The 24017-nt window shown below is 37.2% G+C and overlaps 1 protein-coding gene across 1 annotated transcript in view; it reads right to left on the bottom strand.

Moving 5' to 3' along the window:
- The window catches only part of COL23A1 (collagen type XXIII alpha 1 chain), a 307738-nt gene that overhangs the window by 16863 nt on the left and 266858 nt on the right, over positions 1-24017 (bottom strand). The window contains exons 13-22 of the mRNA XM_087955257.1: positions 23413-23457; positions 22119-22181; positions 20966-21028; positions 18521-18565; positions 17239-17316; positions 15719-15742; positions 7643-7696; positions 6832-6876; positions 3688-3777; positions 1732-1821 (exon numbers count right to left, since the gene is read on the bottom strand). Of these exons, the coding sequence (XP_087811383.1) occupies positions 1732-1821; positions 3688-3777; positions 6832-6876; positions 7643-7696; positions 15719-15742; positions 17239-17316; positions 18521-18565; positions 20966-21028; positions 22119-22181; positions 23413-23457 (597 nt within the window). The remainder of the gene's footprint in view (positions 1-1731; positions 1822-3687; positions 3778-6831; positions 6877-7642; positions 7697-15718; positions 15743-17238; positions 17317-18520; positions 18566-20965; positions 21029-22118; positions 22182-23412; positions 23458-24017) is intronic.

The raw sequence follows: 24017 nt of genomic DNA, 5'->3' as shown, positions 1-24017 counted from the left end.
GCATATGGCTCTCTAGGGTAGATGATTTATTATCATTTACAAATACATTGACATATTTATATAAACGTTTACCATAGTTCCTCATTGTAGTGGCTTTTACCAAAACATTTAACATACGAAGAGTAGAAAAGTGAAGTAGTCGGTATAAAATGTTCTGATGTAATATCTAACAAGGGGTTTCACTGAAAACTGATTTATTAGAAGGGAAATACTATATGTGATTCCAGTACAGTTAATGCTACATCCAAATCCAATACACATGTTTATTTCCATAATGTCTTCAGGTAAAAAAAAGTTAAAAGATATGCGTAAATGGGTGTATTTCTTGTTTATGCAAACTGGGAGGATTGTTGGTGTTGATGTAATGTGTAGGTTGGCTGCTCGACTGCTATATATGATATTTATACTTTTATTTATTTATTTTTAATTCTCTTTTTAATGGTTAGCTACCACATGTACTTATGGTGGGCAGCCACATACAGTACATCAAACAAATAAAGTAAACAAATCTATACTGTACATGTCTGACATTAATATTTTTAAAATAAATGAATTTGAAACATCTCCTGTACTGAGGAATATTCCTTTTATGATTATGGCTTCTTTGATTCCAGATTTTACATTGATCACTTTCTATTCCCAAATCTGGCTTTATTTTATATTGAAACAGAAAGGAGAAAGAAAAAAATGGACTTTAATTCAAGATCAAAGTGAATTTATAAGAAAATGGATTACTTACAACATAAAGAGAATGGCGTAAAAGGCAGGATTGTATAGATTCTGGAAGTTTCATCATAATAGTAGAACAGAATTATTGTTGTGTGTTAAGTAGTTCACCTGAAAATCTTCAAACTAAAGCTTCAGTTATAAATGGGCAACCTATGTGTTTCAGATGATACACATGGGTTTTAGGATTATCACCCATGTTTTTTACCTAATTATAATTATAAGTTATCTTCCTAATTTTGTGCCACTAACAGCAGTGAGAATATGCAGTCTGCACTAGACAGTATTTATGGCCTCATCCTTCCTCCTTTGAGAAGTATAGAATAGGTGATGACCAGGCTGAGTCTGAGGGAGGGGTCAAATGTATCATCAGCTTTGAGTCCCTTTGTGCCCACAAGAGATCTAAGTCCAGCCCATCTTAAATTCCATTGACTTTTATCTACTGTTTCTTCTAGAGAGCTAAAGTTTGCAATATATGTTTGTATCCATTTGAACTGCCTGGATCTTCTGACTTTCCTGGCACTTGTCAGCTAGGAGGAAAGGGAAATAACTTTCCCTCAGTCCAAAAAGCAAAAATTGTTCAGGGGGAGTCTCACATATTTCCTCTTCCCTCTACAGCCCTGCTAAAAATGTCTGGGGGGTGGGGGGGAGAAGCTGAGTGAATAGTGTCTGGATATGAGTGTCTGCATGTGAGTAAGAAAAAGAAACAGAGAGATAAATATGGTTTATATGATTTATATGTTTAAAAGGAACATCTTGAGAAGATGGCTGTCCTAGCAATCTGTGTAACTATGGAGACTGTACTTTTGCTGTAAAAGAAAAAACTCGTAATACTTTCTCAGGGTGGCTTCCTTAGCAAAAGTTCAAAAGCTCTTGATCTATAGAAGTAGATCACAAAGTTTAAAAAAAAGGCTTGTTTTACTATAGATTACTGCAATAAGCAGCCATATAATAGCTATTCTTTGATAAAAAAAAAAAACAAGTTGTACTGAAGGCAAACCATACCGGTGGACCAGATAAGCCCATTTCTCCTATCTCTCCTTTCTGTCCCATTACTCCAGGGTTTCCTTGCTCTCCTTTCATTCCTTTGGGGCCCTGTAAGTTATGAAACAAAAGTATGATACATTGTTAATTGGCCAAAAATTTATCTCGCCACCATGCATTTCCCTCTGAGATCTTCTAAGTCCCTCTCTGAAAAAGACTTGGGGGGATTAGCTGGAGAGATTTTGAAAAGGGAAATATCAAGCAATATAGTATATACATATTTCTGGAAGATAACCTTTAAAAAGTTCCTGTAAACTGAAATAAATTACCAATGCAGCCTAATACAAAATATTCTCTAGCTATTCAATGAAGAACGTGTATCTGCTACTGCAATTTTTTTCAGAATCCCCTTATATGTATAGATATATTTGGTAGGCCACAGGAATACAATAGTGTGTTCAAATTATATTGCAGAATGCAGATTTGCAAAAAAAAATTTTTGTGTGTCAAATCAATCAATCAATCTCAGGAATTTAAATTGAGAAGGGGGAAAATGAGAGGGGAAAATGAGAATGTAATTATGTTTCTTACATACTAATTTTTGGAACCTCTCCAGATTTACTTTATTAGGAAGTGGAATAAAAAAAACTGAATACTAAAATAGAGCCTTAAGAATAAAATACAAGTAAAGCAAAGATTTTGGCTTTTAAACTAAGAATTGCAGCAGCTGCTGTCTAAGGAGCAAAATACTGAAAGCTGAAGGAGCAGTGCTCACTCAAAAGCCCTGCCACTCTTGTCTAAAAACTTAACTGAGGAGAAGGTGAGAAAATTCTACCACTTGATTGCTAAGCAAAAAGAGAGGGGGGAAAAGGCAAAAATCTGCCACTGCAGTTTGGTATCAAAATCACACTATGGGTAATCCTCATTTACCAACCTCAATAGGGCCTGGCATCCTTAAGCAGAATGATTGTTAAGCATGATGTCATGTGACTGCACTGACTTTACAACATCAGTTCTGTCAGTTCCAGCTGCAGTCGTTAACCAAGTCACTGTGCATGATTAAGCCCAACATCAGATGACCATGACTTCCCACTTCTTGCTGGCTTCCCCACTGACTTTGCTTGTTGGACTATGAAGGTTTCAAATGGCAATCACATGTACACAGAATGTTGTGACTGTTACGAACTAAGCAAACGCGTTCGTTTAAAATCCTAATAGTTTACTTCCACAGCAGGCTCGTAATCCTGCACTTCTGATTTACGAATAGCGAATCGTGATTGGTCGTTTCTGACTGATCTGATTGGCTGGCAGCGGATCGCCTCGATTGGCGCTTTTAGAGCGGTAAACTCAAATCATTGGTTGTTGTGACAGCAGCCAGCTCTATAAAAGCTGCTGCTGCCTTAGCATTTGCTCTGTTCTGAAGTCACGATTAAAGAGTTGAGTAACTATTCGATGTCTCGTCTCCGTTCCTTGCGCCTACTCTTCCAGAGCTAACAGTGACCATCGAAAATGCAGCCCAGTTGCCAACACCCAAATCATAAACATGACTTTAGGGATGCTAGATCAGCTACAACTTTGAGGAACAATTTTGAATCTCCTTTTCAGTGCTGTTGTAACTTCAAACAGTCAATATGTGAGGAATATCCCATACTTTAGTGGCCCAATTGTAGGCTACCACTGGATTTTAGGATTGTTTTAATGATGAGATCACTTTGCGTCCACACATATTTTCCTCCCTGAAATCCCAAATCTGACACAGATAGAAACAATTTGGCCTATCCCCCTGTAGGGATGTCACTCAATGGTACGGAATGGTTAAAGTAGTTAAGATGCCTGGACTTCAACTTCCAGATTTCTCCAGCCAGCATACATTCTGAGAGTTGAAGTCCAGGCATCTTAAAGTTGTCATGGTTGAGAAATGCCGTGTTACAGGTTGCCAACTAAGTTTAATGAAAAAAAAAATAGATACGGACGTACAGGTAAACCAATCATGCCCACTTCTCCAATCTCTCCCTTCTGTCCTACTGGTCCAGAGCTTCCTTGATCTCCCTTTGACCCTTTCAATCCCTGCAATATAAAGCAAAAGTACATGGGGTTTAGTTCAAAGGATTCGTTTTCAGAACTTCTCAGCGATACATTAAATAGTGCTTACAGAAGAAAGCCCTGTTTACGATCAAATGCTGATGATAAAGAGTAGAACAAAATTTCCTAGAGTGGAAAATATTTCCTCAAGATTCTGTTATCACACACTTCCCTGCACAACATTTATCCTTTTGGATCAAACTTGTAATCTCAGAGCATAACCATGGCTTATAAAGAGCCAGATAGGCAGCTAAACCAGATGGTGTTGTTACTGCATTGTTTGTTTGTTTATTTATTCATTTATTTATTCAAGTTTGTCAAGCATGTATGAGAAAACAAGTATAAGTATGAACATAACATACAAACATATAAGTATAAACAGGTATAAGTATATACATAATAAATGAGTATGAATAAATGGGAACAGTAGGACAGGGACAGTAGGCACGCTCAGGGGTGGGATTCAAATTTTTTAACAACCGGTTCTATGGGCATGGCTAAGTTGGTGGGCGTGGCTTGGTGGTCATGTTATTGGCTGGGCGTGGTCAACTCAATATCATTCACATCGAGACACGCATCTCCTCACTTGGCCTCTCATGACTGTGGGGTTGTTGCAACAGTTGTAAGTGTGAAAAATGGTCATAAGTCACTTTTTTCAGTACCATTGTAACTTTGAATGGTCACTGCACACAAGCAAAGTACCAGCAAAGGAGAAAAAAAAGACTCCAGAGACGTTCCTGAGACAGGAAGTCTAGTCCTGCCAAGAATGTGATAAGGGTTAACGGAGAGGCAGTTTCTGTAAGCAACACCAGAATGTTTCCTTCCTGCCTTCCTTACAGGATTAGGCCAGTAATTTCTTCTAACAACCGGTTCTCCGAACTGCTTAGAATGTTAACAACCGGTGTGCTTATGCACATCCCCTTACAAATCTCTTAGGAATGGAGTGAAGTCCACGGTAGACAGCTTAAGGTTAAAGTTTTGGGGGGTTGAGGATGTAACAACAGAGTCAGGTAGTGAGTTCCAGGCATTGACCACTCTGTTGCTAAAGTCATATTTTCTGCAATCGAGTTTGGAGCTGTTTACTTTGAGTTTGTATCTGTTGTTTGCCCATGTGTTATTGTGGTTGAAGCTGAAGTAGTCATTGACAGGTAGGACGTTGTAGCAGACAATTTTGTGTACTAAACTTAGGTCAGACCGTAGGTGGCATAGTTCTAAGTTGTCTAGGTCCAAAATTTCAAGCCTGGTGGCATAAGGTAATCTATTGCAAGCTGATTTTATTCTTATTCTTATTATTAACATTATTATGAATGTTATTATTATTATGAACATTATTAATCTTATTATTATTATGAACATTATTATTATGAACATTATTATTATGAACATTATTATGAATGTTATTGTTGTGCTAGGAAATAATGGTTGAGGAGGGGACATTAATTTTCAGTGGATTCCTTATTCTGGGAGAAGATGGGCTGCACTTCTCAGCAAGGTTCCAGAGAAATATTTGCTTTGCTATTTGTTTTTTTTCTCTGTAGGGTTCTTGTTTGTCTACTAGAAGCCTATAGTACATAAGCCTCTTTTTCCCATGGGACCAAGGCTTTTGAACGATATAGCCTGTTGGTAGAATTTTCAGTATTTGCTTCTTGGATGATATAGCCTGTTAGTGAAACTTCCAGTATTTACTTTTGCAAGATGTCTTCAAAGACATCTTAATGGCATACAGATACATTCAATTCTGCAATGGTTTAACTCTATGGTAGCTTATGTACCAAACCTCTATAACCAGCTCAGGAAATTTAAGGGCTCTGCATTTTGAAGTGCTATGCAAATCCTTTGCTTCTGCACAATATAAAGTGTCTCTCTTCAAATTACCAAAAAAGCCACATCTTTTTTTTTAACAGCTTATTGCTTTGTAAAGAGCACCAAGCTGTCCCCAGAAGGGCTTCTTCTGAAGGCTTTGCACAACTCTATTAAAAGGATTTATTTATTTATTTATTTATTTATTTAGTCAAGCGATTATAAGATAACAGGTATAAGTATAACATAGATATGAATACATGAAATGGATACATATAAGAAAAATAAAAAAATAAAAGAAACAATAGGACAGGGACAGTAGGCATGTTGGTGTGTTTATTCACACCCCCTACAGACCTCTTAGGAAAGGGGTGAGGTCAATAGTAGACAGTCTAAGGTTAAAGTTTTTGGGGTTTGGGGAAGAAACCACAGAGCCAGGTAGAGTATTCCAGACATTGACCACTCTGTTGCTGAAGTCATATTTCCTGCAATCATGTTTGGTGTGGTTTACCTTGAGTTTGTATCTATTGTGTGCTCTTGTATTGTTATGGCTGAAGCTGAAGTATTCATTGACAGGTAGGACATTGCAATATATAATTTTATGTACTATACTTAGATTGGACCAAAGGCGACGTAGTTCTTGGTTTTCTAGGTCTAGAATTTCAAGTCTGGTGGCATAAGGTATTCTGCAACGAGGAGAGGAGTGGAGAACTTTTCTTGTGAAATATTTCTGGACTTTCTCAGCTGTATTAATATCAGATACGTAATAATTTAAGTTAAATTTGCATACCGATAAAGCTTGCCTGAACTTCAGTCAGCTCCAAATATTTGTAGGAATAATAATTACACCTTTCTATTTTAGAATGCTTGTCTTTTGATTCCTAACTTTAACTTCCAGAGTTTCTTTTGTTTTATTTTATTTTTTAATGTAAATTACATCTGGTTGCTGGGCCTCACAAAATGAGAGAGAGGTTTGATGAGTAAAAATATTTCTCTTTCTGTTTATTTCTGTCAGTAATGTTTGTTCAAAATAAACAGGTCTATGTTTATTTCCTCATAAGCTTTTGAAGATTCCAACTGTTTTAATAACTTTGACAATGACAGTGAATCTCTTAACTACTTAATTCACTGCACTTACAGCCAACTATGTATAGAACTGTACCCATAATAGTAATTTTCTATTTTAAGATAAATTCAGCCAAACACTTTCATAGTGAACATATTAATCCTGAAACATACCCTCTCTCCATCAACTCCAGGTGGACCAGGCAAGCCAAGCTCCCCCTAAAGTATAAGAAAATGAATAAATTAGGACAAAGGGGATATTCTAAACCGAACCAGTTCAAATTAAGTTCTACAAAAGAACTTTTATTTTCTTGGACTAAGTACAAAAGCGATTCTCAAAGCTTGAGAATGAAGCTGGATATTTTAGTTAAAGCACCCAGTTTCTTCAGATTGCAATTCCATGTCCACTTACCTGACTTTATGGCTTTGTATTTCAGAATTAAAACACCCATTTTAATTTAATTTAAACGTCTTCCAGCTTTAGCTTCTAAACAAAGACAATCTTTCAAGGTCCAAGTGAGCAAAAAAACCAAAGATCTTGGTGGGTATAAACTAACATTTACTAAACTTCTGTTATGTTGTTTTTGCTGTCTTTCAAGTAAGTCTTTAGATCTTCAATAAATAGCTATTAAGAGCCTCTATCAGTAATTGCTGTCAAAATCCAAGTAACCATATAAAGAAACCTAATGTATATAATATATATAAAATATATAAATGACCCAAAAATTTCTGCTACCTGCTACCTGTATACCTCTACATGTTAATCTTCAAAATTCACCACTGATCAGATTAGTTCTCAAAGGACCTATAAGAATAACCCATATGAATCAACTGTGCCACTGAATGTCCATTGGGTAGAATAGGGGTGTCCAACCTTGGCAACATTAAGACTGGTGGACTTGAACTTACAGAATTCCCCAGCCAGCAAGGTTGACACCCCTGGTGTAGACCAACGTATTTTGTTTTAAAGGAACTGAAATCCAACCTTTGGTCCTGGAGCGCCTTGAGGCCCTGGTTCCCCTTGAGGTCCTGGTGGCCCCTAAAACAAAGAATAAGATGGATTTTGTTACTGTTGTTAACAGTAATATTTAAGAAATAAAGCATTTAGAAATAATTTATTTATTTTTATTTATTTGATTTGTCAATCGCTTACAAGATACAGGTATAAGAATAAACATAGTTTTGAATACATGAGATAGATACTTATAGGAAAAATAAAAAGAAACAGTAGGACAGGGACGGTAGGCACGATTGGTGTGCTTATGCACACCCCCTACAGGCCTCTTAGGAAGGGGGTGAGGTCAATAGTAGACAGTCTAAGGTTAAAGTGTTTGGGGAAGAAACCACAGAGTCAGGTAGAGTATTCCAAATATTGACCACTCTGTTGCTGAAGCTGTATTTTCTGCAGTCAAGTTTAGTGCGGTTAACCTTGAGTTTGTATCTATTGTGTACTCTTGTATTGTTATGAATGAAACTGAAGTATTCATTTGTAGATAGGACATTGCAATGTATGATTTTATATACTATAGATCAGACCGAAGCTGGCGTAGTTCTAGGTTTTCTAGTCAAGGTCTTTTTGGAGGGTAGTAGTATTGTCTGTGAAAAGACCTTGACTATGTATCAGAATGGTCAAACAAATGGCAACTTCAAATCTCAACAAATAAATGCTCTGTCCTACATATTGGCAAAAAATAAATAAATCAGAAAATAAAATACAGGCTGAATAGTCAAGAACTTGTTGATGATCCAAACTCTGTCAAGGATCTTGGAGTACTCATCTCTAATAACCTAAGTGCCAGAGCCCACTGTAACTACATAGCCAAAAAGGCATTAAGAGTTGTTAACCTAATCTTGCGTAGCCTTTTCTCTGGTAATATTACACTAATAACTAGAGCATACAAGACATTTGCTACACCAATACTCGAATACAGCTCATCAGTCTGGAAACCACATTACATATCTGATATTAACACAGTTGAGAAAGTCCAGAAATATTTCACAAGAAGAGTTCTCCACTCCTCTACTCGTTGCAGAATATCTGATGCCACCAGACTTGAAATTCTAGACCTAGAAAACCTAGAACTATGCCACCTTCGGTCTGATCTAAGTATAGTATGTAAAATCATACATTGCTATGTCCTACCTGTCAATGAATACTTCAGCTTCAACCATGACAATACAAGAGCACACAATAGATACAAACTTGTTAATCGCACCAAAATTGATTGCAGGAAATACGACTTCAGCAACAGAGTGGTCAATGTCTGGAATACTCTACCTGACTCTGCGGTTTCTTCCCCAACCCCCAAAAACTTTAACCGTAGACTTTCTACTATTGACCTCACCCCTTTCCTAAGAGGTCTGTAGGGGGCATGCATAAGCTCACCAACATGCCTACTGTCCCTGTCCTATTGTTTCTTTTATTTTTCTTATATGTATCCATGTATTCATAACTATGTTTTTACTTATACCTATAATCTTGTAAGCAATTGACAAATCAATCAATCAAATAAATAAATAAATAAATAAATAAATAAATAAATAAATAAATAAATAAATAAATAAATAAATAAATAAATAAATAAATAAATAATAAATGGATTAGATTAACAACTCTTCATGCCTTTTTGGCTATGTAGTTACAGTGGGCTCTAGCACTTAGATCATTAGAGATGAGTACTCCAAGATCCTTGACAGAGTTTGGATCCTCAACAAGGTCTTGACTATTCAGCCTGTATTTTATTTTCTGATTTTTTTGCCAATATGTAAGACAGAGCATTTATTTGTTGAGATTTGAAGTTGCCATTTGATTGATCATTCTGATACATAGTCAAGGTCTTTTTGGAGGGTAGTAGTATTGTCTGTGGTGTTGAGTAGCTTTACATCATCAGCGAAAAGAGTGCAGTTGCTCTTAATATGATCCCAGAGGTCATTTAACACTGCCTTGGGGGACACCACTGTTGACAGGTACAGAATTTGATAGGACGCTCCCAATTTTGACCATTTGTTGTCTGTTTGTCAGGAATGCTTCTATCCAGTTATGTAGGTGTCCAGAGATACCATAAGATTTTAGTTTTAGGAGTAGTTTGTCGTGTACCACTGAATCAAAGGCTTTACAATCTACAGTCTATGTAGATTGCGTCTATTGCTTTGCCCTGATCGAGTTGTGTAGTCCATATGTTTTTGCAGTGTACGAGTTGCAGATTACAGGATAGTTTTTTTCTGAAACCAAATTGTTTATTTGAGAGTAGGTTTTTTGTCTCTAAGTGGAGGATAATGGATTGGTTAATAATTGATTCCATGACTTTACAGGTGACGCAGCATAAAGAGATTGGTCTGTAATTTTTAACTAGGCTGGGGTCTCCTTTTTTGAAGATGGGGATGACCGTGGCTTGTGACTATAGTTTTGGCAAGAAGATGGTCCTGAAAGATTTTTCAAAGATTATGTTTAGAGGTTCGGCTATGGCAGTGGATAGCTTTTTAAACAAGCAGGCACATATTTCATCCAGTCCAATAGATAGGGATAGTTTTAGATTGCGCAGTGCTTTTTCAACAATGTCTTCTGTAAAATCGATATGTATTAGATCATTGTAGTTGTCTGTGGTTTGACTAGGAAGTACTGGGCTTGATCCATTGCTGTTTACAAATACTGAGCCGAAGAATGTGTTAAAGAGGTTTGCTTTGATGGTGTCGTCATTGCAGTCTTTGCCATTAGGTCCTTTTGGGGGTGGGATGGTCCTTGAGTCTTTTAGTTTGTTGTTTACAAAATTGTAGAAAGCACAGGTGGAATTGGTGCATAGGTTTTCCTCTTGTTTAATGTGATAATTAGTGCATTCAGTTTTTATCTGGTGGCATAGATTTTTGTATCGACTTTTGAAGTTAGCAACGTGACCAGATTTGTTTTTTTGCCAAAGTGATCTCTTTTTGGATTGAAGCTTCCTTATTGTTATGGGTAATCTGTTTTTCCTGGTTTTGGGAGTTGTTGTTGGTACATATAGTTCGATGGTTCTTTTGATTTCTAGTAAGAATATGTTGTAATGGTCTTCAACAGTATTGCATCCAGTGAATAGAAATTGCCAATCAAGGGAAGAGAGATAGTTGATTATAAGATCATAGTTGCCTTTTTTGAAGTTATAATTGGGGAACTAGTTGTTCCAGTCCCAGATTTGTTATAGCATTGTAGAAGGTTGCATGTATGGGTTCAGTTGTACATTTGTTTAGGCTCCAGTTAATATGAGGTAGATTGAAGTCACCAAGAAAGATAAAAGTGTGTGGGCAGGATGCTTTCCATGTTAGTAGTGTCTTTTGCTTGTTTACATGTTCGATGTCATAATCAGGGGCTCTGTAACATAGTAAGAACCGAAATGTGATATTTATGGTCAGTTCATAGATAATGGTCTCAGGAAGAGCAAGCTCTTGGTTAACTTGGATGTTTTTTAGATGTAAGGACTTTTTATAGAAGATAGCAATACCACCTCCTCTACGGTTTTCATGATCAGATCGGTAAACATGATAGTCTCTTACTGAGGTAATGGAGTCAGGGAGAGATGCATTGAGCCATGTTTCACAGACAAATATGATGTCGAATTTAGCTGTATTTAGTAAGAGGAGAAATTCGGGTATTTTATTTACAAGGCTTCTTGCATTGAGTAGCTTGCATTTACGGCCAGTTGTAGTTTGAATTGTGGTAGTTGGGGGCGTGCGTGCCTAGTCTTGGGTGATGGTGGATTGGTTGAAGTAGGGTTGGATGCTGAGTTGTGGGTTGTGTGACTTTCTTTTGATACAGTCTGCACGGTAATCAATGTACAGGTCCTTCTCTCCATTGTCTAGATGATTTTTGAGTTCTGCGCATAGTATATGGGAGCGGGCACGTTGCTGTAAGGTTAGGTCAGGATGAGATCAGAGATTTTTATGATTGGTGTTGTTTTTGGCGAGTGAATTTATAGTATAAATGAATTTACATTTGCTTAATTCATTTTTGCAAATGACCCTGCAGAAGCGTGGGGCCACAGAGCCGTCTCTGTTTTTAAGCTCTCGGCCAATGTGGGAAATGTCAAGTATTTCATCAGGGGAGATAGTTGATGCTTGATAGTCACTGATGATGATGATGTTACTGAATAACTTCTAGAAACCAAGCATCAGTTATTTTAAGCAACAATGATAACACACAGAAATGTCTGTGGAGTAGCCCATCTAATATTTAACTGCAGGGAATTTACTCCAAGGTGCAAGAAAGCTTATAAACAATTTCTGTTCAGTGAGTCCTGCATCACATGTATTATGAAAGGATAAGAGCTCTCTGTCTTATAACAATAATGACACCTCTCCAAGTTGTCACTTCATGGAAACCTTGTTTTCCTTCTTTTTCAATCTCTTCAACTAGCAACAGTGGACAGATACAAATATGTAAACTCAACTATTCTGAGATTGTTGCAATGTGGGAAATCTTGGATTGTCAACACCATGCAACCACCTCACAAGATTTTTGTTTTCTTTTGTATGGAACTCTCTTAAGTTAAGGTAAAAGGGAAATATGTTTGGATCCAGCAGAAACTAGAAAGACATTGACTCCTTTATGTCAGTCACCTTATTAAAGGATGTCTTTAACTTATGACCATTCATCTAGCAACCATTCAAACTTAGGATGGTGCTGACTTACAGCCAGTCTTCGCACTTACGACCAATGCAGCATTCCAGGGGTATGTGATTGCCATTTGTGACCTTTCCAGCTGGCATCCAACAGACAACCTCATTGGAGCAATCTGGATTTGCTAAACGACCATGTGGTTTGCTTAAGGACTACGGTGATTTGCTTAATAATGGCAACAAAAGAGGCTCCTAAGATTGGACGTGATTTGCTTAGTGATGCAAGTATTTATTTATTAATTTTTTAAGCCTGTCCATATGTCTTCCAGAGGAACTCTGAATGGTGTACAAATACATTATATGTATAAAATTTTAAAAGAGACAAATGACAGTCCCAATTTTCATCATAAGTTGAGGACTACCTGTAGTTCCCAAAATGAATTGTCTCCTTGTACTAAATATGATTATTTGTTTTTTACACTTTTATACAAAATATCTCTTTTTAGAGAAATTAAATGCTGTCCCTTCAAAATAAAATTCCCTCATTTTAATTTATCACATATTGTGGCTGAAGTGTTGGGAACTGAATTTACCAGTTTTAGTAAATTTAGTAGCATGTATGCAACATTTACATAGGAAGCACTGGGTAAAAGCTCTAAATAGGAATCAATTTCATTTTGTTCACTGTGAATATACATGTAGGTGGCAAGTTCTTGTAGTTTATTAAGAAATGTGAATTAGCTTTCATCATGAAGAATTCAATATGAAGATTCCCCTCTATTGGATAAATACTCCTTCCATTGATAAAAGGAAAATGTTGGATTTAATCCAAACATTTTATATGCCTTTGGCATATTCCACTAAATATGCAATGCCTGAAGTCTTCCAATGCAAATTAATTCAAGGCACAAATCAAATATGGGACTAATGTGCATTTTAAAAAGTCTTGTATAAAACCAAATCAATGTACCATGCATGCATGCGTGATCAGGACTGAGGTGGCACTGGAGGCTTTGCTGTCCGATAACTCATACGCACAGAAGAAGTCTACTTATGAATAGTTGCTTGCACAAAGGCTTTCACACAACTGGATTCCCATCATATGGAAGCCCATATGTGAATAATTGCTGGCATGTAGGTTTTGCCACTACAGAATAAATTACAAGGGCATTGCAGTCTCATTCCTGATAACAGCTATGAACGTGTGAAATAGGCTATAGATGGCTAATGATCACGATAGTCTGATTATTCATGTTAAATAGTCTGAGACTAGGTTACCTAAATTATAATGCCTTTTGTCCAGGGGTCCCCAAACTTGGCAACTTTAAGACTTGTGGACTTCTGGGAGTTGAAGTCCACAAGTCTTAAAGTTTCCAAGTTTGGAAACCTCTGCTTTTGTCTATGAGGCCTGATCAAGAGAAATTCTTGGATTTTTTTTGGTGAGAAGGATAGTGGAAAACAGAATTTAGTTATTCAAGGTTTTTTTCCCCCCCACACAGTAAGGATAACATACAAACATACCCCAACTTATCCCAAAACTTACCGTATTTGCCGGCGTATAAGACGACTGGGCGTATAAGACGACCCCCAACATTTCCACTCAAAATATAGAGTTTGTTATATACTGCCGTATAAGACTACCCCTCTTCCACACACCTTCCACTTTTGCACTTTTTTTTTTTTTTGACGCACTTTTCTGCTTTGGACAATTTTGAAATGAGCTAATCCAATTTTGAACCAAGAATATGCAAATAGCTATGGAGTTTAGAAATGAGTTTTAAAAATATTTTCATTGCTTACCATTAAGCGTAAAATATGTTGTAAATAAAATGAGAACACAGGAAACGTTCTCTTCTCAATACAGCTGATCTCTCTCTCTCTCTCTCTCTCTCTCTCTCTCTCTCTCTCTCTCTCTCTCACACACACACACACACACACACACACCAAAAACCGGACACTGAAAAGGCTGCCAAGGAACAGTATATTCAATGCCTTCTCTTTAATCAAGAAACAAGGAATTCCTTAGAATCTTTTTTTTTCCCCAAGTGGCCCTCTTTAAAAAAAAAATGGAGGTAACACTTTCATTCAAAAAGTCTTCCAGTATCTGGAGTCGCTCAGACATATTGAAGTGAGGCAGGAGAGTAAGTGAAATTTGAAATGATCCAGCTACTGTTTTCTTCCCTCCGCCCGAAGGCCATTATCTCCACATCAAAACGAACGAGGGGAGGCAAAGAAGCCAAACACGCTAAAAGGATCTCTTTATTTTCCTACACAAGGTCACACCTACTTTTCCGCATTCAAAGGACAACCTCTCCTCACCACCACACACACACACACACACCCCAATACCCGCAAACAATGTTCTGGGCATTAATCACCATTGCTACATTAACCTGGTAAATTTATACCCTGCCTCTCCCAGTGTTGCTTTGCGGCAGGATTTCACACAGCGGGCGCTCGCCGCTCTCTTCTCCGCTCTCCCACCGTTCGCACATGTTGGAAGCACCGTAAAACCTGATAACCCACCCGGGGCTCCCCATCCTTAACCTACAGCCGCCCGCATGCAAAACCTGCGTGCAGAAAGAAAAAAGAAAAAGAAAAAGTACGCCGCACGTGAGGATCTTCAATCCTCTCCTCCCCACACCGCTAAGGAAGGAAGAGGGGAAAGGTTGCGCAGTGCGTGGCAACACACACACACACACACACACACACACCGCTCCCCCAACCTCCTCCCGGCTGCAACTCAAGCTCGAAGTGGGAGTCGGAGTCCTCCCGGCGTATAAGACGACCCCCCACTTGAGGCATGTTTTTCAGAGCAAAAGTCGTCTTATACGCCGGCAAATACGGTACCCCAAAAACAAAAATACAAGTCAGACTGAGTATGTTCTAATAATCAGATTTTCACTATCATCTAATATGTAAATTCGGAATATTTTATCTAATAGCCATCTCTGGTATGGTGGAGTCTAAAGTTATTTTGGGCCCTTGACTAAAATAAAGTCAAGTTTCCTGATCTAAAATGATAAAAACTAAGCAGTGTTTAATGGTGGTTCAGCTTTCCCCAATCTGATGCCTCCAAGTGTTTAGGACTTGAATTATGTTGGTGGCTGTTAATGGGAATTCACTATATCAAGAGATCAGAACACTGTACTAGATTAATGTAACAGCAGGCCCTGGTCAAGCCAAAGCTAAACAGTAATATTAATTCCAGTAACGAGTAAAAAGCTTTCTCATATTAAGCACTGCCAGTTACTTTAGTATCAAAATGACTGAAGAATCAGTCACTAAACTTCAGTAAGCTAGAGAAATACAAACCAAAGTAAACAATTCCTTCAGATTTGTATCTGTTTTATTAACCAAATGTTTAGCAGAAGTTTTGTTAATGATCACAATCCAAAAATCCAAGGCAAAAAAGCCACATGCTGGGCCATTCCAACAAACCAATTCAAGTGAACATCTGGCATGCCACAATTACCGTCAATTTGGGTTTCCCCACAGCCTGTTATAAAAGAATTAGGATGGTTTTCAAATGTACTTGACATAGCTAAAACAGTAGTTTCAAAGGTTGGCCTTCTCCCAATGGAAAATAGTATAATCTGTCCAAACGTGTTATCAGAAAATGTTACTGCATTGCTTTTATCCATTTTTATCTATGCTTTTATCTGAATGGAAAACAAAATGTAAACTCTATTCCTGTAACTACTGAACTATAATCTATTATGTAAACAAAAACCTGTTAATATTACTTGTGTGTCAATTGTTGCAAGTATTCATCACCCTGAGGAAATGTAGGTAGCCATTACTGTGCACCCTCCCCCACAAGTCCTCACTTACAGAATAGACCTGAATTTTTCGGTATTTGTATTTAGGAACAACTATATTCTGTCTGGGGAAAATGCAGCTGCCTTTCCAAATTCAGAAACAACACTGAGACAGCAAGCAGCACAACACTAGAAGGAAAGTATTAAGATTTGTTTCAGACTGGTATGAGCTGAGAATATGAAGGGCCTGCTCTGCCCCAACTTATCAGAGTAGAGTACCAATGTGTATTACATTAGTATGAAGGAGATGGTCTATGCCTGCAACTAAAAATATCTGTTTAAAGATGTGCAAGTGCAGATGTGAGACAATTGGGATCTAGTTCTCTTTGGCAGGATGGGGTTTAACTTCCATTACATGTAGCCCTCGGGGGGAGGGGGGGATATTGTTACCTTTGTTGTAAGCATTGATTAATGGAATATTTGGACCATGACCTACACTTTCAATGTTATCTTACTAAATTTTATGCAGAATATATATCTTGTGCTCATATTTTGATTATAGTTTTTCTAAAGATGCCTGACTGGTCAGTAGGAGAAGCAGGGTGCAAAATTATATGGGCTTCTGATTTTATATACATACTGTATATCTGACAATACTGCTACAGTTTTTAACTTATTTCATCCAATATGACCTAACAATCATGGAATCTTTGGAAAGCACCAATTGTTGAATATCTATCTATCTATCTATCTATCTATCTATCTATCTATCTATCTATCTATCTATCTATCTATTTATCTATCTATCTATCTATCTATCTATCTATCTATCTATCTATCTATCTATCTATCTATCTATCATCTGTCTGTCTGTCTGTCTATCATCTATCTATCCATCTATTTAGGTATCATCTAGCAATAGCACTTAGATTTGTATATGGCTTCACAGTGCTCTAAGCAGTTTACAGAGTCCGCATATCGCCTGCAACAATCTGGGTCCTCATTTTACTGACCTCAGAAGGATGGAAGGCCAAGTCAACCTTGAGCTGCTGGTAGTCGGCAGTCAGCAGAATTAGCATGTAATACTGCATGCTAATCACTGCACACCTAGTTATCTCCATACATCTATCCATCTATCCACCCACCCATCCCCTTATATATAATACTCCTTTATTTACATGATAAATTCATTAGTTCAGGGAATAGTATGATCATATTGTATTATGCATGTTACCTTGAGAGCTTCCAAGATCCTACCATCATAATCAATTACTACTGTATCACCCTGTTCTCCTTTCAGGCCTGGAGGTCCCTGAAAAGAAAAAGTTATTGCAAGATTTATGTTAACAGACATAACACTCTACTATTCATATACTATTAGGAGGCTTTAGTAAATTATTATCCACTGGAAGGAAGAGTCAAATATCACCCACAATGTTAAAGTCCCAAGAAAGGCCCAGCTTTTGACTGCCCTGATCTCAAGCTTGCTATTTTTAAAGACAATTAATTAAAAAAGCCCAGCTCCTTTTCAACAGTGCTGATACAGCTGTAGAACTCTTTTCCATAATAAAATGTAAAGTCCCTCTTAAAACATCTTGTTAAAACCATTTTGTTATTCACAGCTTTTTATCACCACATGAACTTTGAACCATCGAAGATGAAATGGAGATTTCTTCTGGGAAAGAAACTTAATTATGTTCTTTAGTTGTTTTGTTCTTTTTGTTATATACTACCTTGGGGAGATTTCTATTTTGAAAGTTAATCCACAAATATACAAGTTAAACTCAAAGATGTGAACCCTCAGAAAGGTACTAAGAATTGTTTCTATTTGCACTTTTCCATTCATGGAGAATTCTTTAATCCAGGAGAAGCATGTATAAATGGAGGGAAAAAGTGGTATTGATATCCCCATCACCAATCTATTACATCTTCACTGAGGATTTAGTAAGTATTTGAACCCAATGAGAAATAAACGGAGTACTACAGGTACTAATTCTTTTCCAACTTGGCAATTTTCAGATGAACTGAGACTGTAGAATTGGGAGGATGCCAACCCACTCTTTATAAAATTGGAAAAACTTTGCTGTAGGAGAAAGAAATATGTTCCTCAAATTATTTATCTTCTGTTCCTGTAAAGCTCTAATCAATCTATAACGGTGGATATGATTTTGATGTTGTAATTATTTTAAAGCATACTGTAGAAAGTATATGTGTATATTACTTTTTAATACAAAACAGATTCTGCCATTACTTGTTGTAATCCTTTGCATTTATATGTCCCACACAAATATCAAATTTTAAGAATTCCTTGAAAACATTTTCAACTGCAAAACATTTATATTAATTATAGCTTTTAGTTGAATTAGTGTGCAGGTTCAAACACAGGTTTATGCAATAATGTCCATAATTACCATACTGTATATTTTTCCCAGCTCCATTTAAACTATTGGAAAATGGTCAATTGTGGCTTATGTATTTTAGAGCACTTAAAAAAAACAAACCCAGGAAATTCCTACCCTTGGCCCGATATGTCCATCTGCTCCCTTCTCCCCAGGCTCACCCTGAAAAATGAAAAAAAACAATAAAGGAGATTAATTTAGAGAAAAGATAGAGAAATTGACCATGTTGACTTGACCTGTTAGAGCAAGGGTCTTCATACTTGGCAAGTTTAAGACTTGTGGACTTCAACTCCCAGAATTCCTGAGCTAACATGACTGGAGGAGGAATTCTGGGAATTGAAGTCCACAAATCTTAAAGCTGTCAAGTTTGAAGACCCCTAGAGATTTATTTCAGTGAACATTTGGAGAGTGACTTTTCCCACCTAATTTAAAGAAAAAGCAGATTTATATGACTTGCATCTGGAGGAACATAATATTAGTAGCAGCAGCAGCAGTTTTAAAAGCTTTCAACATAATCTAACTATAAAATAAACCAGACAGATCAGATTCAAGACACACAAGCCTCCTACCAACACTGAATTCTCTGAATATGTAAGATTATGTATATCACATGACTGGAAATCCAAGCAGTTTTAAATAACCATGAAATGACAAAACAGCAAAAACATAACATGACAGTAATCTCAATGTTACAGATTAGGAATGTTGCCGCATTTAAAAGGACAGTATCTTTTGAAGCGCTACTTTCTTCTACTTAAAAGCACAAAGCAAGCCATAATCAGTTTTAGTATTCAACCCACAAGTACTAATTCAAGTCACAAGGGTGACTTAAATTGGCCCTGTATAAACAATACCTAAATAATAAACAAACACCTACACAAATTTAACATCTATGTGAGATTGCGGGGAGAGGTCATCCAATGAAACTGCAGTGGTTATCATCGGTATATTGATGAAAACACAGTTATACATCATCAACCCCAGCTGGCCAAGAAATGCTGTCTTGATGCTGGCTCAATGCTTGGAGGCTCGAAGAGTTTGGATGAGGAGGAATCAGCTTCAACTCAACCCATCGCAAGGCAGAGAAGCTCTGGTGAGGCACATCTTTGACTCCAGCTGTGAATAATTTGAGGTTCGACCTAGATTAGTGTCTCCTGCTCAGCAGGTAGCAATTGTGGCTGGGTGGTGGTGGTGATGGAGCTTTGCACAGATTCATTTATGTACCAGTTGCATCCATTCCTGGACTGGGAGGCCTTGCTCTTGGTTGGTCCTTCATGCTCTGGTCACTTCATGGTTGATTACAATGTGTTCTATTTGGGGCTGCCTTTGAAGACCAGTTGGAAGTTACAATTGATACAGTTGATCCAAAAACATGATAGCATGGATAGTTTTGGGCACCCCATTGCTTACCCATATTACACTGCTGTTATGTGAACTACAGTGGCTCCCAGTTTCTTTAAAGGCTATAATCTTTAAAGAATGAATGGCACAAGGGCAGCTTATTTGTGGGGCCACCTTCTGCTGACAATATCTGCCATTCCTCTAGATCTGATAGAGTAAGTGCATACCAGGTCCCTCTTTTAAATGTTTATTTATTTATTAAGTTTATTTACACCCCTCTTGCTGTCACATGACTCTGGGAAGAATACAGTCTTACTGTCAATATTGCCATTTTCTGAGATCTAGGCATTGTGCCTTTTTAGTTATAGCCCTATCTTTTGAAGCAATCTTTCCCCTGAGATCTGGCAGGCCCTTATCCTCCTAGCTTTCTAAAAACAGCATTAGCACTTAAACTTATATACTACTCCATTGTTCTTTAGAGCACTCTCTGTGTGGTTTTCAAATGTCAGCATATTGCCCCCAACAATCTGGGTCCTCATTTTACCAACTTCAGAAGGATGAAAGGTTGAGTCAACCCTGAAGCCCTGGCAGGATCGAACCCCTGGCAGTAAGCAGAGTTAGCCTGCCATACTGAATTCTAACCATTGGGCCACCAAAAAGCCTTGAAGATCTGGCTTGTCCCACAAGGATTGGAGCAGTGTGAGGCTGAAGCCCAGTAAAAGTGGGGATGTATTGCAGTTGGGGTTGCTGGGAGCTTTTGTGTTGTTATGTTTTTAAATTGTTTTTATTGTTTATACTGTGGATTGTGAGCTACCCAGGCTTACGTTACACATGTTGAGTGTCTATAAAAATCTAATAAATCAATCAAAAGTTTTATTTATGCCATGACTCATTTAATAATGTGTAAACTCATTGGAAACTATGGAATCAACCCTCAAACATTTCATTTCAACAATGAAGACAGCAAGAGAAGTATTCATCCATAATGGGTTCTCCTTGTCCACAGAAGTAAATGGCACTTCAGAGATCTTTATTTTGAGTCCTTTCAGCTTTGTTTTGCTAATCTCTTCTTTCAGCAAGAGAAAGTTAAAGAAATACCTGCTGGCTGAGTGCTTGAAAAAGGAGAATGGCAGGCAGTGGCAGTCTAACCGTTCTGCTATTTCCAGAATGAAAATGAATGGATGTGCTAATCATGCCATGCTTTTCTCATGCTCTCCTTACCTTTGGCCCTGGGAGCCCATCTATGCCTTTTTCTCCCTTTCCGCCAATGCTTCCTGGTTCTCCCTGCAACATTTGAAAGAGGCACGATGGAAAACAGTTATCGAGCAAGTCAGCATTCAGCTGTGGTAGCCTTTCCCTTTCCTTACCTTTGGCTCTGTGTTTGAGCTCTTTTAGCCCACTGGGCATAACCTGCCTTGCATACACCATTTGTCTTCAAGAAGAGCAATTAAAATGGAAAAAAAAAAGTTTCCAAGCATCGATTAGCTAATTTAATCCCAAGCATCCCACACCTGTAGGTTCTGATGGCCTATTTACACCTATTTTTTTTTAATACTGGCCAATCTTCCCGCTCTTCTAAACACCTTGGAAAAGATGTTCTACAAAAGTACAAAAGAGAGCCAGTTGGCTTAGTGGTTAAGGCACCAGGTTAGAAAATGGGAGACACTGATTTCTAGCTAGGTGACTTTGGGCCAATCATCCTCTCTCAGCCCATCCCATCCCACAGGTTTGTTGTTGTGGGGAAAGTAGGAGGAGGAAGATGTGTTGGATATGTTCGCCACCTTGAGTTATTTGTGAAAATAATAAAGGCGGGATGCAAATAAATAAATAAATAAAAAGAAAAGAAAACTCTGTTCCTAAGCAGAATACATTAACCTGTCTTTCCCTTTCATTTGAAATGGTTTAATGTCATCTTGTATTGGAAAGAAATTCAAGGAAATCAACAAAATGTACAAGCAATAAGCTAAAGTAAGAACCTGAGGTTTATAAAAAATAAACACTATGATCTTATAAAAACTTAAAAATGGCTGAGTTAGCTTTCTTTCTCCCTTAAAAACTGTATTCAAAACTGCTATTATATAAAAACATTCTCTAAGTATATAGTCCAGTCTGAAGAAGCCACTTGAAACAATGCCTTTTCCCCATTTGGGTTAATACTTCCTGGCTGTTTGAAAGAAATCCAAGGAAATTTTACTTTTTAAGCAAAGCACATGCTAGTCTTATTCACTTTGGGCTCCAGAAGTCCATTTGTGCCTCTTCCTTCCCTGGGGCAATATTTGCTTGCTTGCAATGTCTAAAAGTGGTGCCCAGACAATTCCCCAGCTGAATGCAGGACATTCACAAATCACATGATGCTATTTAATTAGATGCTCACCTTTGACCCTGGCAGCCCCTGAATACCACTCTCTCCTTGGGGCCCAGAAGTTCCTGGCTCTCCCTAAATTTAAAAAGAATCTGGTATCAATTATTACTTGAGAAACAATATTCATATCAAAATCTTAACTGATTTTATTTGCATTGTATCTAAATGCCGTTCAAACTTGTTCATTGAAACTGTTATATTTGTTTAACTATTAATAAAGCCCAATATCATCAGCCAAATAAATAGAAATTTTCAGTTCTTGATTCAATGATATACAGGTAGCCTTTGCTTACCAATTGCCTGTTTAGCAACTATTTGAAATTAGGACAGTATAAAATACAAATAGCTTTGTGACCAATCCTCACATTTACAACTGTCGCAGTGTTCCATGATTGCCATTTGGGCCCTTCGTGACCAGCTTGCAACAAGCAGAGTTAATGGAGAATATGGAAGTGAAGTTGTATGTCACAGCCCAAGGTGTTTCACTTAATGACTGAAGGGTAAGTGAGATGATAAGTCCATTGTGGTCATGTGATTTTCCACTTAGTGACCATGGAATTACCAATTGCAATTGTAGTCACTAAGCTAGATTCATATACTTTGCCTCATATAGTTGTAAGTTATCTTGACTCTCAATCAATACAAGTATTAAGAATCAAATATTATGGATGAGTCTACAGAAAGTCATGAAATTGAAATTAGCTACAAATATATTCTTTTTCTCAAAGAACTATTGCAAGCTAAGCTTTTCAATCCTATAGATGTTCATGGTGTTTATAGCCATCCATCCCTAACCACAATAATATGAAAAATGATGAAGTGTACATTTCATAATGCACACCTCAATCTTTTTTATTTAAATCATAATGTTAAACTACTATTACTATTAACCTTCTCTTCACTCCTTATCACCCATCCTCTCCCACTTATGACTGTATGATTGTAACTTTGTCACTTGTATCCTTACGATTCATATTGACTGTTTCCTAGTATGATTTGACTGCTTATTGTACCCTATGACTGTTACTAAGTGTTGTATCTTATGATTCTTGACGAATGTATCTTTTCTTTTATGTATACTGAGAGCATTTGCACCAAGACAAATTCCTTGTGTGTCCAATCACACTTGGCCAATAAAGAATTCTATTCTATTCTATTCTATCTGCAAATATTTGTCATGGTACACATTTCATTGCCCACTGCTTTGTCTCCCCAGATCCCAATAGTGCCTTTTGTTTTAAAAGTACAGTCCTACGCTCAAGCTTACACGCAGCCAGAAAGAGTGAGATTTAGAAATGAGATTTACCTTTGGTCCTTGAACTCCTGGTTCTCCTGAAGTCCCAGCATCACCCTGATAAATAGAATAGGTACAGCTGAGATTGAAATGTAGACGTGTGTTATGTTTGCCAGGCCACAAAATAATTACTAACTGGATTTAATTTAAAAAGTGGGAATAGATATTTATCTTTTAAAGAAGTTGTTTGCATTTATATTAGAAACCTTACCTGTGGAATCCACTGAATTTTAATCCTTAAATATATTTATAAAATCTGGTAGCCATATCTTATTGTAACTCTGATTGCTATGAATCAATCAGCTCTATATTTTACACGGACAGAAAACATTTTAGTATGGTATCATTAAGCTTTGATTTGGTATATAAACTGTTTCACGAAATTCATGTGATCCATCTGTTTCACACTGCAGGATTCAAAGAGCACTGGTATTATGTCTACCAAATTGAGCATTTTTGCTTTGTATAAATGTGTGATTATAATGTGTGGTTTCTGGCTTAAACCACTAATGTAAATCTATAGGGAACTGTATTCAAACCAACTCATGTTTGATAAATAAAAATCACCATAAAAGAAATTAGTAAAATTAAAAAGCACCTACTTTAATGAATGGTTA

The sequence above is a fragment of the Notechis scutatus genome, chromosome 2 (genome assembly GCF_049901735.1).
Source record: "Notechis scutatus isolate UNSWTSFEM ecotype Mainland chromosome 2, rNotScu1.2, whole genome shotgun sequence".
In the NCBI taxonomy this organism is placed as follows: domain Eukaryota; kingdom Metazoa; phylum Chordata; class Lepidosauria; order Squamata; family Elapidae; genus Notechis; species Notechis scutatus.
The sequence above is the reverse complement of the archived record's forward strand: the minus strand, read 5'-3'. Positions and strand labels throughout refer to the sequence as shown.